We start from the raw sequence: 16,936 nt of genomic DNA, 5'->3' as shown, positions 1-16,936 counted from the left end.
TTCTCCTCTAAATGAAATCTGAGAACAACAGACTGCGTTATAAGGTCCTGAGGAGATGTTCGTATCGGCATAAGGGCATGAATTTTCATAAGCCCTTGTCAAGATGGGTCGTATTTTTCCAGACCCGGCTACCCGTTTAATTTGACTTCGTCGCAGATGCAATTTGCTTGAATTTCCTTCAAATGCTTTTAGCGTAATGGGATGAAAACGGGGTATTGTCTGTACCCTACGGCAGAGAGAGAGAAATAGAGATGGAGAAATTGACAAAAAAATTCAGAGGGAAAATATAAGAAAGAGAGAGGGGGTGGGGGGGGGGGTGACAGACAGAGACAGAGGGGGCAGAGAGAGAGAGAGAAAGAGAGAGATTCGCGAAAATGGGGCAAAAAAATTGAGGGGATGAGTTTTGGATATGGTGAATTAGTCTGGAAATTTGTGAGCGAGCAAAGTGAGCTAGCACAAGACTAAAATATGCAATTGATCTGGAATGTAAGAGATGAAGAATGACTGCATTTCCAAGATAAGGAAATTACATAAATGAATAAATAAATAAATAAATAAAAATAGATAAATAAATAAATAGATAAATAAATGAATGAATGAATGAATAAATAAATAAATAAATAGATAAGTAAATGAATAAATAAACAAATAAATAAATAAATATTTAAATTAAAAAAATAGTATGAATAAAAAGTTAAATTATTGGGATATTCTTTTTTCGAGGGGAAAATCCACACCAGCCCCCAATTTAAATCAGTGCACAAGTAATGAGAGAATGAAAGAAAGAGAAAGAACGAGAACATATAATCTTTTTGTCTTGACACAGAATAAAAATGAGGAAGTGTAATGAAATAGAATAGCATATTTTGATAATTAAAGGAGAATGAAACTCTTGGAGCAAGTCAGCTTTTGTGAAAGCAGAAAAATCAGAGAATAAGATCAACAAAAGTTTGAGTAAAATAGGACTAGCAATAGAAGAGTTATGAGCATTTGAATGTCGAGATCACTAATGCTATGGAGATCCTCCTTTTACAGTACGAAGTAAATTAAAGAAAATAAATATCAAATTAATTGTTCAACAGATATATAATTGGAAAAAAAATCTTCATCGATCTCAAAATCTCACAAGTTTGTTCCCTGTATACATTTAACAAGCTACACACACACGCACAAAATTATATTGGAGTCATCTATCATTCATGACTTCAATCCGACGGATTTAAAAAAATTTGCGTACCCATTTTCTGAAATATAGATTTTTGATCCATCAAAATGTTATCTGGATTGTGAGAATAATTGGACGAAATGGACTTACTGGTTGAAAATGACAGTTTGAAAATTGGACTGCTATTACAGGGATTTGCTGCAAAATGCTGGACAGACAAATGTTGGTGTATAGTATGCTAACGATATATAGGAATATTGCAGTGGCCGATCCAGGGGGAGGGGGCACACCCGGCCCGTCCCCCCCCTTTGAGAGCCATTATCAACATTTTTAATGTAAATATGACGTTCTTACATGTGCCCCCCGGCCCCCCTTGAAAGTTACAGCATATATTTTCAATGGGAATATGTCAATACACACGTGAGGTCCTTTTTTAGGCGGACGAAATGACCTTCAATTTTTGTTGAAACCCTATTTTTCTCCTTTTTTTTTGGTTGAAAACGTGCCCCCCCTATGGAAATTCTGGATCCGCCCCTGGAATATTGAATATTGAAATGAAAAAGAGAGCTTCTTGTCTGCAAATAGACCGTATACTGGTGAATGCATAATTAGAACCGAAGGGATGTTTAATGAACCAGATTAAAAGGATGGGGTGGATTAAATACATGTAGATATAAAACACAGATGGCTTGCATTTTAATGAGATGGACAAAAATGGCAAATTTGGATGGGATAGAGCAATGTAAGAAAGAGAGAGAGAGAGAGAGGGGGAGAAAGAGATCCCTGGGAGAAAAAGCATGATGGGAGTTAGGTCGAGGTGGAGGAGAAGAAGAGGGAAGGGATGTGAGTGAGTGAGTGAGTGAGTGAGTGAGTGAGTGAGTGAGAGGGAAAGAGTGTGAGAAACAGACAGAGGAGAAGGGGGAGGGGAGAGGAGCGGAGAAAAAGATGGGTGAGATATTTCATTTAAAAAAAATAGCGGTGAAGAATTTCATGCCCATTCTGCAAATCACATCAAATTCAATTTAACTAGGGAGAAACAGAAAAAACTTGATGAGAAGATAGCTCGATATTCAAATCATGGCATCTCTCTTTTCGCCTCGTTACGTCAATCCAATAATCATTCATCGCGTTTCATTTAACACAGTTATATAATTTCATTTTAAACGAAAATGACGACTCGAGGCCGGAGACACATTTAGATTTGAAGAGATGTCGGTGTATTTTTTGTTATTATTTTTTTTTTACTCTTTCTCTTCTTCCTCTTTCCCTCTTCTTCTCTCCCTCTTCTTCTTTTCATACATCTTCCTCCTCTCTTCTTCTTTTCATTCATCTTCCTCCTACTCAACTTCACCTTTCCTTCTTATTCAGTTAATCTTCTTCTACATCTTCGCCTACTTTTTTTGTGGTTCTATTCCTCCCTTCCTCTTATACATATTATATTCATAACTGTTTATCCACCCGTCTGGAAATCACGAAACTCTTCAAATGTCACAGATATATCAGCTCTCCCAGGATCCATGCCCAGACTTACGGAATTTGTTCAAATTGAGAAACGACCAAATTTAGCAAGTTGTTGCCCTTCGGTGGAATAGCGACGAATAATATTACAAATCAAAAGAATATTGAGCGTGTAATGACATTGACATTTACAAGTATGAATTTCGCAAAGATGACATTTTAGTGTATTTTTGGTGCACAGTGCTTTTTAGATATTTGCCGCTTTACTTGTCGTCATTACGTCCTAGAGGCTTCTGTTGGAATGATTATAGCTACATGGCCTTGTATAATAAGACTCAAGTAATAAGAAGACATTTGTGATATCGCAATAAGAAAAAAAAAAACATAATGCACCATTATTTTCTTTAATGGCAATTCACCACTTTATAACAGCTTGCCATGAAGGGTGCATGTTACCATACAAAATAAAGGGGAAAATTGGGGAAAAAGGGGAGAAATGAATCGTGACAAAAATCATTTAATGCTGTAAATTATCATGACGAGCGAAGGTCATTTTTCTTTTATTAAAAAGAAATCATGTGTCATTTACTGGTTTACTGGTTTTAATGGAGGTCTTTCATGTTGCAGTCACGATCGTTCAAGAAAAATAACGATTTAGTTTATGAAATATAGTATGTTGCATTATGATTATTGCGATGCGTTTCTGTAGTTTGGTTATTGAAATGATAATTATGTAGATCATAGATTCCAACTTGATTTTGTTTCGTTTCTTAGAAAATAACATGCTTTCTTTGTTTGAAATTATGAAATATATATAGTTCCTACCACCCGATCACCATCATCATCATCATCATCATCATCATCATCTTCATCATTATCATCATCATCTTTATCACTACCACCACCACAGTTGGTTATTGAAATGATAATTATGTATAGATCATAGATTTCAACTTGATTTTGCTTCGTTTCTTAGAAAATAACATTCTTTCTTTGTTTGAAATTATGAAATATATATAGTTCCTACCACCCGATCACCATCATCATCATTATCATCATCACCATCATCATCATCATCACAATCATCATCATCATCATCATCATCATCATCCTCATCATCATCCTCATCACCATCATCCTAATCATCATCATCATCATTATCAAATCATTTTACATACTTGTACCTGGGTGTAATCTTTGTGGAAAGGCAAAACACATATGCATTAATATCAATAATAGTTTGGTTCAAGTAATTAATAATCTATCCTTTGATTTTAATTTTTTTAAATATCTACGCTTCGTTTGAACTTCGGACAACACTGTCAACAATGTCCGTTAGACATGATGGACGCAACCTTCCCCCACATCTGCAATCCATATGCCCATTCATCATCACCGTTTTAATTATTCATTTATTCTACTATCAATCCTGAGTCACCAATTATCTATTCCATTTGTCCCTGCTTCTGATTTGAAAACATATGGACCAGAAAGGTCTCATCAAAATATTGGACTGCTTGAAGTAGTGACGCGTGAATGAGTCAATGGTCAGAGCTAAATGGCTAGTTTATGATGTTGGTGGCGGATGAGGGTGGTGGTGGTGATGGTGGAGGTGGTGGTGGTGATGGTAGCAGTGATGGTGGTGATGGTGATGATGGTGGTGATGGTAGCAGTGATGGTGGTGATGGTGATGATGGTGGTGATGGTAGCAGTGATGTTGATGGTGGAGGTGGTGATGTTGATGGTAGTGGTGATGATAGTGGTGGTGATGGTGATGGTAGAGGTGGTGATGATGGTAGCAGTGATGGTGATGATGGTGGTGATGAAAGTTGTGATGACGGAAGCAATGAACGTGCTGATAGTATAGCGTTTGCATGTGGTGGTGATGGTGGCGGTAGTGGTAGTGGTGGTGTTGATGGTAGTTGTATAAGAAGTGATGACTATGGTGGTTATGACAGTGATGGTCATGGTGATGGTTGTAATGATGGTTATGATGGTAATGATATGAGGATGATGATGTTGGTGATAGTAGTGGTGATGACCATCATGGCTATGTTTGGTGCATGGTGGTAGTGATAATAACAGTGATGATAATAACACGTATAACTGGTGGTATAACTGATATTCCGTATATAAACGTACATTTCATGAATTTATACTAATCATCATCAGTAATATCTTTATCATTATCGCAATTATTTTGGTGGTGACGACGGTGCTGATGCTAACGTGAATAATGACGAAATGTATCAAGTATCAATGACTTCACTGATAGTTCAGTTTAATTTCCAGTAAATTTTCATTTTTATTCATTTCCAACAACAAATGTTCAACATCTACGCAAGTACCATGGTACATCATCGTAACAATGATAAAATAAAATGCTATCTTAATCGTGCATATTTCCATTTGGTATAAACAATATCATAATCAACCATCACAAACTAAGGAACAATAAAGCAATTACCCTTATAATTGGAACTACGTTTTGCCGCGAAACCGGCATTAAAACAAAGGGCCAAGTTAATTAATTCACAGGAGAGACTTCAACGATTCTGATTACGTAATATCTTCCATTGAAAGTGGTAATTTTGTTTTCTCACGACGCGATGCGATTTTTTTCATCGTAATTGTTTTAGCACTGTCACGTTCTCTTATCATGCTTATAAGGTACATGCATGAATGAATACATCAGTAAGGTAAATGCAACCTTGAGTATCGAAGTTTTTTGGTCGAAAGTCACGTACATATTTCTGTCTATTAACTTTTTATCACATGATATCATAAATAAAATCGCTATCACTCTATGTTATGTACAGTATTTTGTTATTTTTCTGTTTTTGTATATCTACTTCATACCCTGTATATACTATGCACGTGCACACTGTTGATCGTAAAAAAATGAACAAAAAAGTGCTACCGCAATACGGATTTCCTGGTAAAAATCATGAAAATATATTATCACAACATTCGTTAATTTTTCCAAAGTCCATAGATATTATCCAAAACTCATATTACTGCGTTGATGTCAGTATACTATAGACCCTTCTTGCAGGATTTGCATAAGACATGTCATAGTGTATAATAATATAGCACTTCAATTTTGCTCAGAAAAAAATAGTTGTTACACATTTATACTCATTGTAAAATAATACCATGGCATTTCGGACGGAAATTATTGTAACCTACTAGTATGTATAAAGTAATTAATCAAATCATACACATCAAACCAATCAAGAGTGAGAAAAAGGCATTACTATTTCCATCGCTGTATTGAGTAAATGTTTTTATTGGCACCACACATCTTTTCAGTTAATTGAAGGGGGGGGGGGTATTCTTCATCAAAATCCACTTGGTTTCGACCGAATTGTTATCAATTATCTGGTAATTGATCTACATGCACTTTGTATTTCATCCGTGAGATATTATATGATAGTTTTTTCGGACTAAAAAAATCAATAGAGAAAATCAAACAAGAATAAATCAGAAAATTTCATCAACATCGGATTTAAAATAAGAAAGTTATGACATTTTAAAATTTCGCTTATTTTTCACAAAACAGTTCCATGCACAACTCAGTGATATGCAAATAAGAGAGCTGATATATATATTTTTTACTGTTTGAATTATACAACATTTCAATTTTCACAGATTTGACAATAAGGTCCCCCTTGGTCGAACCACACAATTTTCAAACAATGGTAATTCCACATCAGGGAGAAATAAGCGAAACGTTAAACTGTCATAACTTTCTTATTTTACATCCGATTTTGGTGAAATTTACAGTTGTATGCTTGTTTGATTGTTCTCTTTTTGTTGGCATGGTTGGGGTGGACTTGTCCTTACAATAAACATTTTGCCAAATTGGAAAGACAAGTTTATTTTCAAAAAATATGATTCACTTCGACAAGAATCTTTCTGGAAATATAGAAATTCAAATTTAGTACCACTCTGAGAAGGTAACTTATTCTAATTTAGATAGATTGCTTTTCTGGTGTAATTCTGGAATTATACCGTTTCCGGAATCATGTTCCCCATTCCACACTCGTTTATTATTTGTATGACTATTAATAGCATATATGGGACAATTATCATATCCACGTTGCTTTCTGAAGTGTGCCTATTGGTTTAATTTTAGCCATAATTTTCAATCCCGTTCGTACGAAATGTGCAGCTATAATTAGCTTGTGAGTGTAATATCACATGATAACTTGATTTATAGTGCGTAATACATAGTCTATGTTTGGATAAGTAATCATGATTGACATTTCTAAAGAACGGATATTTTTTATGTTTTATTTTGATAAATCAACAAATTAATTATTGACACGATTAAATTGATTAAAAGAATGAATTAACAAGAACTTGTAACAACGACCTACTAATTTTGACAATAGAATATTATTCTGCTACTATCAGGCCTCCTACTGCTACTACTACTACTACTACTACTAATACTACTACTACTACTACTACTACTACTACTTCTTCTTCTTCTTCTTACTACTTCTACTAATATCACTACTACTACTACTACTATATACTGATACTACATATTTTTTAAGATGGCAGTATTAAAGTAGTGATCTGAAGGCATTTCAAATCGTCTCGCCATTTTTCTTCTTACAAAGTACCCTTTTAGAGGAGATTATATGGCCATATTAGTCCTTTACTTCCCCACAAAAAACCCTAAACTGTCAGAGATGTGACCCTTTTATTCTTCAATATCGATTCAAAATTTGAGCATCTTGAATTCGATATCATGTTTTTGTTACATTCAGCAAATTCAATGTGCTAAAAAAGAAAAGAAATGGCCACTAAAGATCATCTTTTTCTTTCAGTTTTAGCACCATTGGGAAACAACTATTTATGTGTTCCTAATTTGATCATGGATATAAACGGTTTTTTTTTTTTATAAAAGAGTCTTCTGATAAATGTCTACTCTATCTCTGTGTCTGTCTGTATCTCTCTCTCTGTCAGTCTCCCCCTGCATCTCCCATCCTCTTTTGCTCTATAACCACCATATACTCCATCAACTTAGGTCCTCCGCGCAACCAGGGAATCGTAAGTGAGATGCAACCATCAGATATAACCACCTTCACTGTTATTCTATTTAGCCGCCGTTGAAACAATTTTTCCCCTGACCACGAGCGTGGCTAGCGTCGTCCGCAAATGAACGCCAATTGAACTCTTTATTACCACGACCGCTGCTCGCTTTAGCTGCTGCTTTATTGTAAATGAGTGTCATTAGGGTCAAGATGCGATCCAACTCGCATCATCCAGCCTCCAAATCCCATCTCGTAAAAGAGCCAGTGATGTTTATCATTTGTATATTTCTCGAGTGGAAATGATAATGTGTGGAAGCGAGGAGGCTAATGGCGATAATTGCGGCTGCATAAAAACACTTGCACGGATTACCGGAGGGTTTATGTAAATTATTTTTCGATAAAGTTTAAGAAGTCTCTTTTATGCGAGCTTTGGCGAGATATTGCTTTGAGAGACGCCCAGTGCTTTTAGAGAATAATTTTTTTTTTAAATATAAGTTCCATGTGTATGACGAGAAGAAGGATTAGACGGATGGAAAATATTAGAATAACAAAACAAGTAGGAGAAGTATGAAGAGGAGGAGGATGGGGAAAAGAAAAAAAAGTCAATTAATGTAACAGAATACTACTTCTAGTGTTATAATATACTACTGATGATAATAATAAAATACGAAAAGAAGGAGGACAAGAAGGTCTTGACGGAGGATAAAGGAAAATAAGGCGGAGACGAGAAGGGATGAGGGATGGGAGAAGAAGATAATGATGAGGGTGATTTAGAGCATAACTTGGAGTAAAATAAAGAAAATGTAAGGATCACTGAAATCAATTGGAACCCGAAAGAAAAAACACACACAAAAGAATAGAATTATACAACAAATTATAAAAGGAAACATCTCAAAGGAGAAAGTTACGAAAAGAAAGCGAAGAAGGATGAGCGAACTTGGTATCAGATTTCTCGAAGCACTGCCTCGCTCTTGCCCCCAAAAGAGATAACAAACAAATTAATTAATATCGGATTGTCCCAGTTTCTAGGCAACTGCACATCGACGTGACATCTCACCGGGGAGAAAAATAAACATGTTTTGAGATTGGAATACAAAAATACATTTTCAAATCAAGATTAGTTTTTAACATGTAACATGTTAGTGCAAATACGAATCCTGTCATACTGTATATTATCATCACTGTCGTGGATTTATGCCATGACATTGCTTGAAAAAGAATGAATAAATTTGCAGCGGTATATACATATTTTTCACGTTGGTGAATTTTGATATTTCTGTTAAACAGTGATGATATTAAATAATTGGATATGATTATACATGATGAAATGGACAATCGAATGAAAAGTGTATTATTTGGTGTTGTTCACTTGTATTATGACTTTTGTATAATGGTCTCCCCACGGCTAGGTAGGTTATTTCTCCAACAAATGTTTTTTTTTCATTATTATTATAATTATTTAATTTGCGATGCAGATGCATTCTATTTGGTTGTAGAATAGATATTTTAAAAAACTGTCCCAGTGCTACGATCACCTATAACTCTGTAATTAAGCATACAACGGGTGAATGCCATCCCTCATCTACTCTTCGTCCAAGAGTCACCTTTCGCATTAGGTCTAGTATGTCTTTTTGTCCGTGTTTCAACCCGCCACATTATTACCTTAGATGTTTTTTTATTTCCTTCCTTCCTTCCTTCCTTTCTTCTTTCTTTCTTTCTTTCTTTCTTTGTTTCTTTCTTTCTCTCTCTTTTTTTCTCTTTCTTCCTCTCTCTCTCTCTCTCTCTCTTTGTTTTTATCATTTCTTTTATAACACCACACTTCCTCATTCCCTCATCTTCTCCCTCTCCCCTTTGATCCCTCAATCTCCACCCCTCCTCTCTCCTTCTCCTTTATGTATCTCAAAATTGATACTCCAATAATACCCTCCTCCCTTCAATCCATCTTTCTTGCAGCATCTCATCTTCACTTATAACCTCCACGGGAATTAGTGATGATGGCGGCCAGTCCAGTTGCCATGGAAACGGGAAATTGACAATGCAAAGGTCAGGTGTATAAAGAAGAATCTATTGAAGAAGAATCCTAGGACCTTGAGTTTTTTTCAAGTGGAGAAAGTGGCAGATCGGAAGAGAGAAACGAGAGCTGACAACAAAAGCCGGGAAATTTTCAAGGGTGCTGCATCATCAGTGATTACGAGATGTTGGAGGTTAAGGAGTGCGTTTCACCAATCATCTTTTATCTACTGAAATCCTTTCATCTGATTGGCTGAGGGCAGTACAAGATGCATAATGAAACTGCCCCCTCGAAGAAAGAAAAAGATAACATCACCCGGAGGCAGAAATCATAAGGTGAAGGGTGGCAATTAAGAGTACCAGAAAAAGGGGCTTGACAATATCATTGTTGTCGTTGATGGAAAGGCATAAGAAAGAAGAGAAAACAAAATGACATATAAAAAAAAGAAGGGCGGAATTCCTCTTCACGAACCAATGCGACTTCTTCATCTAATAACAAGCCTACACATTCGCAACTTCTGCGACATTACATCTACATCTATACGGTATCAACTTCATCTAAATCCATATACTAGTACTGTACATCTATATCTACTACATCTACTTCATTTATATCTTCTACATGCAAATCTACTACATCAACTACACATATACATCTACATGAACATCTATTACATTTACATCTACTACATGTACAACATGTTACTCCTACATCTACAACTACTACATCTATTACCTCTATATCTACTGTATTGTGTACATTCTATATCTACTACATTTACATCTACTACATCTACATTTACTATAGCTATATATCTACTACAATCATGTACAGCTACTTCAACATCTCTATCTACTAAATTTACGTATACTATACCTATATGTAAATAAATCTACATCTGTGGGCGCGTCGTGGTTCTGATTCTCGCCTTTCAAACAGAGGGTCGCGGGTTCGAATCCTAGCCATGGCGTGTTTTCCTTCAGCAAGAAATATATCCACACTGTGCTGCACTCGACCAAGATGAGGTGAATGGGTACCCAGCAGGATTATTTCCTTGAATGCACTGAGCGCCGGTGATGGTAGCTCGAGCTAAAGCCGGTGTAATAATAGCAGCGCTTTCTATCCTCTGGCAAAAAGCGCTTTATAAATCCAGCTATTATTATTATCTACTACGTGCAATATGAACTATACATCTATATCTACTTATACTACAATTAAATCTACTACATCTATAATCTACTACATTCCCCTCTCCTCAATATCTAATGCCTCTACATTATTATATACTATATTCTATATCTACTACATCTATATTTACTATATCTACATCTATATCTGCATCCACTATATCTACATCTACTACATCTATATCTACTACATCTACTACACCTGCATCTACTATATCTACATCTACATCTACATCTACTACATCTATATCTACTACAGCTATATATCCACTTCATCTAGATAGATAGATAGATAAATGGTTTATTTGATAAAAATCATACATCATGGCGGCCAAGCCGAATTATGATGCATTTACATATAAATTAAAGTGAATCAATACATTAAAAAATGGAATACATATTATTGAAATGAATAATAGTTAATAAGCGCAGATATTGTGGAATAGAAATATCTAATATGATTAAAATAGTAGATGTAGATATAGTAGATAAAGATGTAGTAGATGAAGTACATATAGATGTAGTAGATTTAATTGTAGTATAACTTATGTAGATGTATGTAGTAGATACAGATTTAGAACATGTAGTAGATGTAGACATAGATGTATTAGATGTAATTTAGTAGATGTAGACATAGATGTATTAAATGTAATTTAGTATAGATGTAGTACTACTGATGATACTACTACTACTACTACTACTTCTACTACTACTACTACTACTACTACTACTACTACTACTACTACTACTGCTGCTGCTGCTGCTGCTACAGAATTATCTACTACATTTGTATCTACCAAATTTACATCTACTACATCTATATCTACTACAGCTATATATCCACTTCATGTGTATCTACTACTACTACTACTACTACTACTACTACTACTACTACTACTACTACTACTACTATTACTACTTTTACTACTTCTTCTACTACTACATCTCTAATTCTCTATCTACTAATTTTACATCTAATACATCTATGTCTATATCTACTACAATTAAATCTACGACATCTATATCTACTATATCTACATCTACTACATCTACATCTACTACATCTATATCCACTACATCTATATCTACTACATCTACTACATATACATCTACTACATCTATATCTACTACATCTACATCTACTACATATATATCTACTACATCTACATCTACTACATATTCTACATCTATATCTACTTCATCTATATCTACTACATCGACTACATATATATCTACTACATCTACATCTACTACATCTATATCTACTACATCTACTACATCTACATCTACTACATCTATATCTACTACATATATATCTACTATATCTACTACAATTAAATCTACTACATCTATATCTACTACATCTATATCTACTACATCTACATCTACTACATCTATATGTACTACATCACCTACAATTAAATCTACTACATCTATATCCACTACATCTATATCTACTACATCTACTACATCTAGATCTACTACATCTATATCTACTACATCTACATCTACTACATCTATATCTACTACATCTACATCTACTATACCTACTACAATGAAATCTGCTACATCTATATCTACTACATCTACTACATATATATCTACTATATCTACATCTACTACATCTACTACATCTATATCTACTACATCTACTACATCTATATCTACTACATCTACATCTACTACAATTAAATCTACTACATCTATATCTACTACATCTACTACATATATATCTACTACATCTACTACAATTAAATCTACTACATCTATATCTACTACATCTACTACAATTAAATCTACTACATTTATATCTACTACAACTACATACACTCCATCTATACAATGTAAAAACAAATATTCATATCTCTCTTGTATAGTATAAACCCAACACGAACTCGACGGTTGAAGGGTAGGGCAATCAGGAATGACATTCTCAGTTAATGACACCAATGATGAATTATTTTAAATGAAACATGTCAATATGCAAATCTAATTAATTTGGCATACCTCATTGTCTGGATGTATGTCTGTCAGCCAAGGGATGCGTGTGTCGTGTCTCACATTGGAATATGATGCACCCTAGCCTGTGAACACAGACCCTATTCTGTTTCTACGACAGACACTTGTTTACAAAACACTTCGCACAGGCTTTTTTTTTAATCTCGAGACGACCAATTTTTTATCATCACAGAAATATTAATTGGAATATTTCATTTTGAATAATACAATGTGACATAGAGATTTTGACAGCAATTTGTGGCGTCTTTGGTCAGATGATCTTCTACGACTAACAAAATATATCAACAAAGAAGATGTCATAATTATAGAAACTGTTAAAATGCTAAAATAATATCGCTTTGTAATCTATTGCTGCATACGACTTTGTAAAGTAGACGAAAATGTCATTTCTTTCAAAACGCGAAAAGTAATATCATTATAATGACTATTGATGAGCCGCGACCGCTAACCACGCGACAATTGGTTGGTTTAGTGGTGCCATGTATTCTGGCTCGTGTCAACTGAAACAGGAATATATAGAAAAAAATAGCAATACATACATTTGTTTATGTGATAATCCCCTAAGGGGTCTGTAATTAGGTGGGGAGATAGACTAGGTTATTATGTGACGCGTGTAGAGCGGCTAGGAGTTCAACGGGAGGACAACGTGGAGTGTTTTTCTGATGGAAGATGGAAGAGAGCCGGGATGCGGGATGGATGATAGTGTGTCAGGTTGGAGGAGAAGAGAGAGGATGAGAGAGAGAGAGAGAGAGAAAGGGTGAGAGAGAGAGAGATGGAGAGGGAGATATGACAGACAATATCACAACAAGACACACAGGGGAGAGGGGGGGGGGTGAAAATGACGAACTAACAAAAGCAGAATAGAAATTTGAAAGATAATTATGATTTGAGGTAGAATTCAGCTAAAATAAAGAAAAATGCGAGCAAGGAGGTAGTTACATTTTTTCAATTTGAACGCAAGTCATAAAATTGATGAATGTTTTAAAACAAAAAATTAATTTTTCATCTATTTATTCAAGTGCATATCATTTTTTATTTGCACTGAAATAAACTAATTAACTTAGCTTATTCATTTTTTGTTAAATATTTGATGTTTATTCATTTTATCCCCCATCCATTCATTCTTCCATTTGTTTAATTTCATCCATCATTAATTATACAGAGAGTAGTTGTGGTTGGAATAAATATAGGTATACATCCATGTATTCACGGTAGATTGTTGCTATAATTTACAGAAAAATCAGAGACAGAAATACACATGGTTATAAATACCATGTATAAAACGAGAAAGAGGAATTATAAAAACTCGAGAGGAGGCGCAAAGAGGGGGAAATTTCCCTTTCCATCTTTCCGCCTGAAGTGCTCCATCGCTCGGGTTGTCTCCCGCACCAATCGATGCGAGGTGCGGGAATGAGTAGCTTGTTTTTCCTCCGTATTTTGCGATCATGACACAACCGCGTGCCAGCTATAATGGATGGACGAGCATATAGAGGTCTATAAATAGATTTGAGATTGGCCTTGTTTTCTGTTGGTGAGACAACAGGTATCCCTTGGGAAAACAGGGAGAAATATGGATTAGAACATGAACAATGTTTTCATTTCATACATGCAAAGTCAGTGGTGTGACTGTAAGCGCATGGGGTGGCGCTACAGGATGGGGGGGGGGGGGGGGCAGGGGTGACCACCCTCACTAGTTTTGAAGTGGTGAACAATTTGAAAATTAAGGCAACATAAAAAAGGGGGATAAAGAGAAAAGAAAGAGGAGAAAGGAAACTTTGAAAAGAGGTAACAATATATCCTTATTATTCATTTGAGAAAAAAAAATACAATTTGGCCATCTTGCCACTCCCTTGATTAAATGGTCGCCCCTTTGTTAACTTGGTATTGGGAGTATAATGTTGAAACACCTCAGAGAATACCATTTTATCGTCTTTCTCCATTTCACCCATTTCAATTTTCGCTCCCCGTTATCCCTGATTGTAAGGTCCTACTTTAAATCGAAAAAAAAAACCTTTTTTCCTTCTTATCCCGTTAACCCTAACCCCCAGTCTCCCACCCTTTGCTTTCCCACTCGCTCTTTTACACCGACTAAAACACCTTTCAAAATGGACGATAATAATGCCCCCCTTTGAGCTTAGACTATGCCTATTCACACGTGTAAGGTCAAGGCGAAACTTGGATGTGCCTGTCTAAACATTGACCCAACACACAAAGAAGAACAAAATTAGATTGTTTTATTCTTCATCTTTCCCACCCCCCACATCTCCTCTTTCTCTGATCCATAACCCCCCCCCCCCGACTGCCCCCTTTAATTTTTATGGTATCATACATTTTGCTCAAGCATGTTATAGGCTAGTTTCGTTTTTTATATACCAAGCATATAACAAGTTGATGCTGCAATGATTAGAATATCATATGGCTGCTAATTGCCTCATTAGCGCTAACTAGAAAATGAGCTAAATATCATCATTATCTACATCAATAAACATAGAATGTTATATTTTTCATTTACCACATCCCAACTCTCTCTTCTCATCTCTCTCTTCTACTCCCCCCTCTCCCTCTCTTTACATTTACTCTTTCTCCACCCCTCTCTCTCTCTCTCTTCAAGACTACCCACAATGCACAGTAATATATATAGACAACAGTGAACCAATAATGCAACCGGTCAACTTCAATTAACATATTTATTTACATATTTTTGCAATTATCTCTTGGAATAAAATCTTAAGCAAGCTCATTGACATCATTTCGAATAAAAATTCACAAGTAAACATAATCATTAAAGGGGAAGTTTACCCTGAAGACAAGTTTGTTGAAAAAATAGAAAAAATAATGAAAAATATTGGTGAAAGTTTGAGGAAAATTCGTTAAGGAATAAGAAAGTTATTGGAATTTTAATTTTGGATTTGTGACGTCACAAACGAGCAGCTGCCCCATATGTTATGTAATATAAAATGCATGAATTTCAAATTTTTGATGGTTTCTGATGACTTATTTATGTTTTCTATTCATGATCGGGTGTGAAATGATTTGTCTATTGATATACAAAAGTAAAAACCATTTTCAATTTTCTGAGAAAATTATATTTCATTGATTTTTTTTGCCATTCGCTATGTAGAAATGCTGATCGCACATGACGTCACAGATCAAATAATTAAAATTCTAATAACTTTTCAATTCTTCGATGGATTTTTCTCAAACCTTCGGCAACATTTTTTAAATATTTTTTCTGCTATTTTTACAATAAACCTTTTCCAGGGTGAACTTCCTGTTTAAACTCTTACTTTTATTTACAATGCTTTAAAAACGCAAACTGGCTTGCCCCACTTTAGGCTTACTGGACTGTGATAACGACAAGCAATCTAAATCAAATTGAACCTTATTTTTTGTCAATATAACACATTTTCATTCCGTAAACTTCTATCAATCAATAAAGATCAAACGTCCAGCAGATTTAGGCAGATCAGATGTATGTAAAAATGAATTACACAAACGAAGCCTCCATTCCAGAGTGTTTAAACACTGTAAAAAATGAAGCGCTAGTTTAGCACTTACAGTGCTTGTATAGTGACTGCACTATGAGTGCTGATTTTCTAGTTCAAATTTAGCCAGAAAACCAGCACTCGTAGTGCAGTCACTATACAAGCACTGTAAGTGCTAAATTTTGCAGTGAACATTCTTGAAAAACAAAATATCAAATAAGGATGAATATCAACATGATAAAAGTTACTAATTAGATACTTTATAGCACAAAGAAAAATACTGTAATATTAAACACCGTCACTTGTCACATAATGGAATATGACAGTGATTAAAATTTTCACAAAGCCTTGTGCATATCAGAGAATATAAAATGTATTTATAATTAAAAAATGTCAGTCAACAGCATCACATGCTCATTCACGATTATAAGTCCAATTTGAACAAGCCACTGTATTTTTTGTCAAAAATGACAATTTAAGTGGTTCGGGTTTAATCATTGAAATACATCTCACACAAACACCTATCAGCTGACGGGCAATCAACATGTACTGACCCACTCTAA

General features: G+C 34.9%; 1 protein-coding gene across 1 annotated transcript; it reads right to left on the bottom strand.

Annotated features, from left to right (window-relative positions):
- Window positions 1–10,961: 10,961 nt before the first annotated feature.
- On the bottom strand, window positions 10,962–14,148 carry LOC135157543 (zinc finger autosomal protein-like). The gene is made up of 3 exons (XM_064113475.1): window positions 14,145–14,148; window positions 11,813–12,704; window positions 10,962–11,139 (listed from the first exon to the last, which is right to left on the bottom strand). The coding sequence occupies exons 1-3, from the start codon at window positions 14,146–14,148 to the stop codon at window positions 10,962–10,964; spliced, it is 1,074 nt and encodes a 357-aa protein (XP_063969545.1).
- Between the last annotated feature and the right edge of the window lie 2,788 nt (window positions 14,149–16,936).

The sequence above is a fragment of the Lytechinus pictus genome, chromosome 18, assembly GCF_037042905.1.
Source record: "Lytechinus pictus isolate F3 Inbred chromosome 18, Lp3.0, whole genome shotgun sequence".
NCBI lineage: Eukaryota > Metazoa > Echinodermata > Echinoidea > Temnopleuroida > Toxopneustidae > Lytechinus > Lytechinus pictus.
This window is presented reverse-complemented; position numbering and strand designations above follow the sequence as displayed.

Excerpts from the sequence above, each read along its gene's own strand:
- LOC135157543 (XM_064113475.1), bottom strand. Across the intron at positions 11,140-11,812 it reads GTAGATAGAGAATTAGAGAT|TGGATATATAGCTGTAGTAG; the intron begins GTAGTAGTAGAA and ends ATCTAGATGAAG.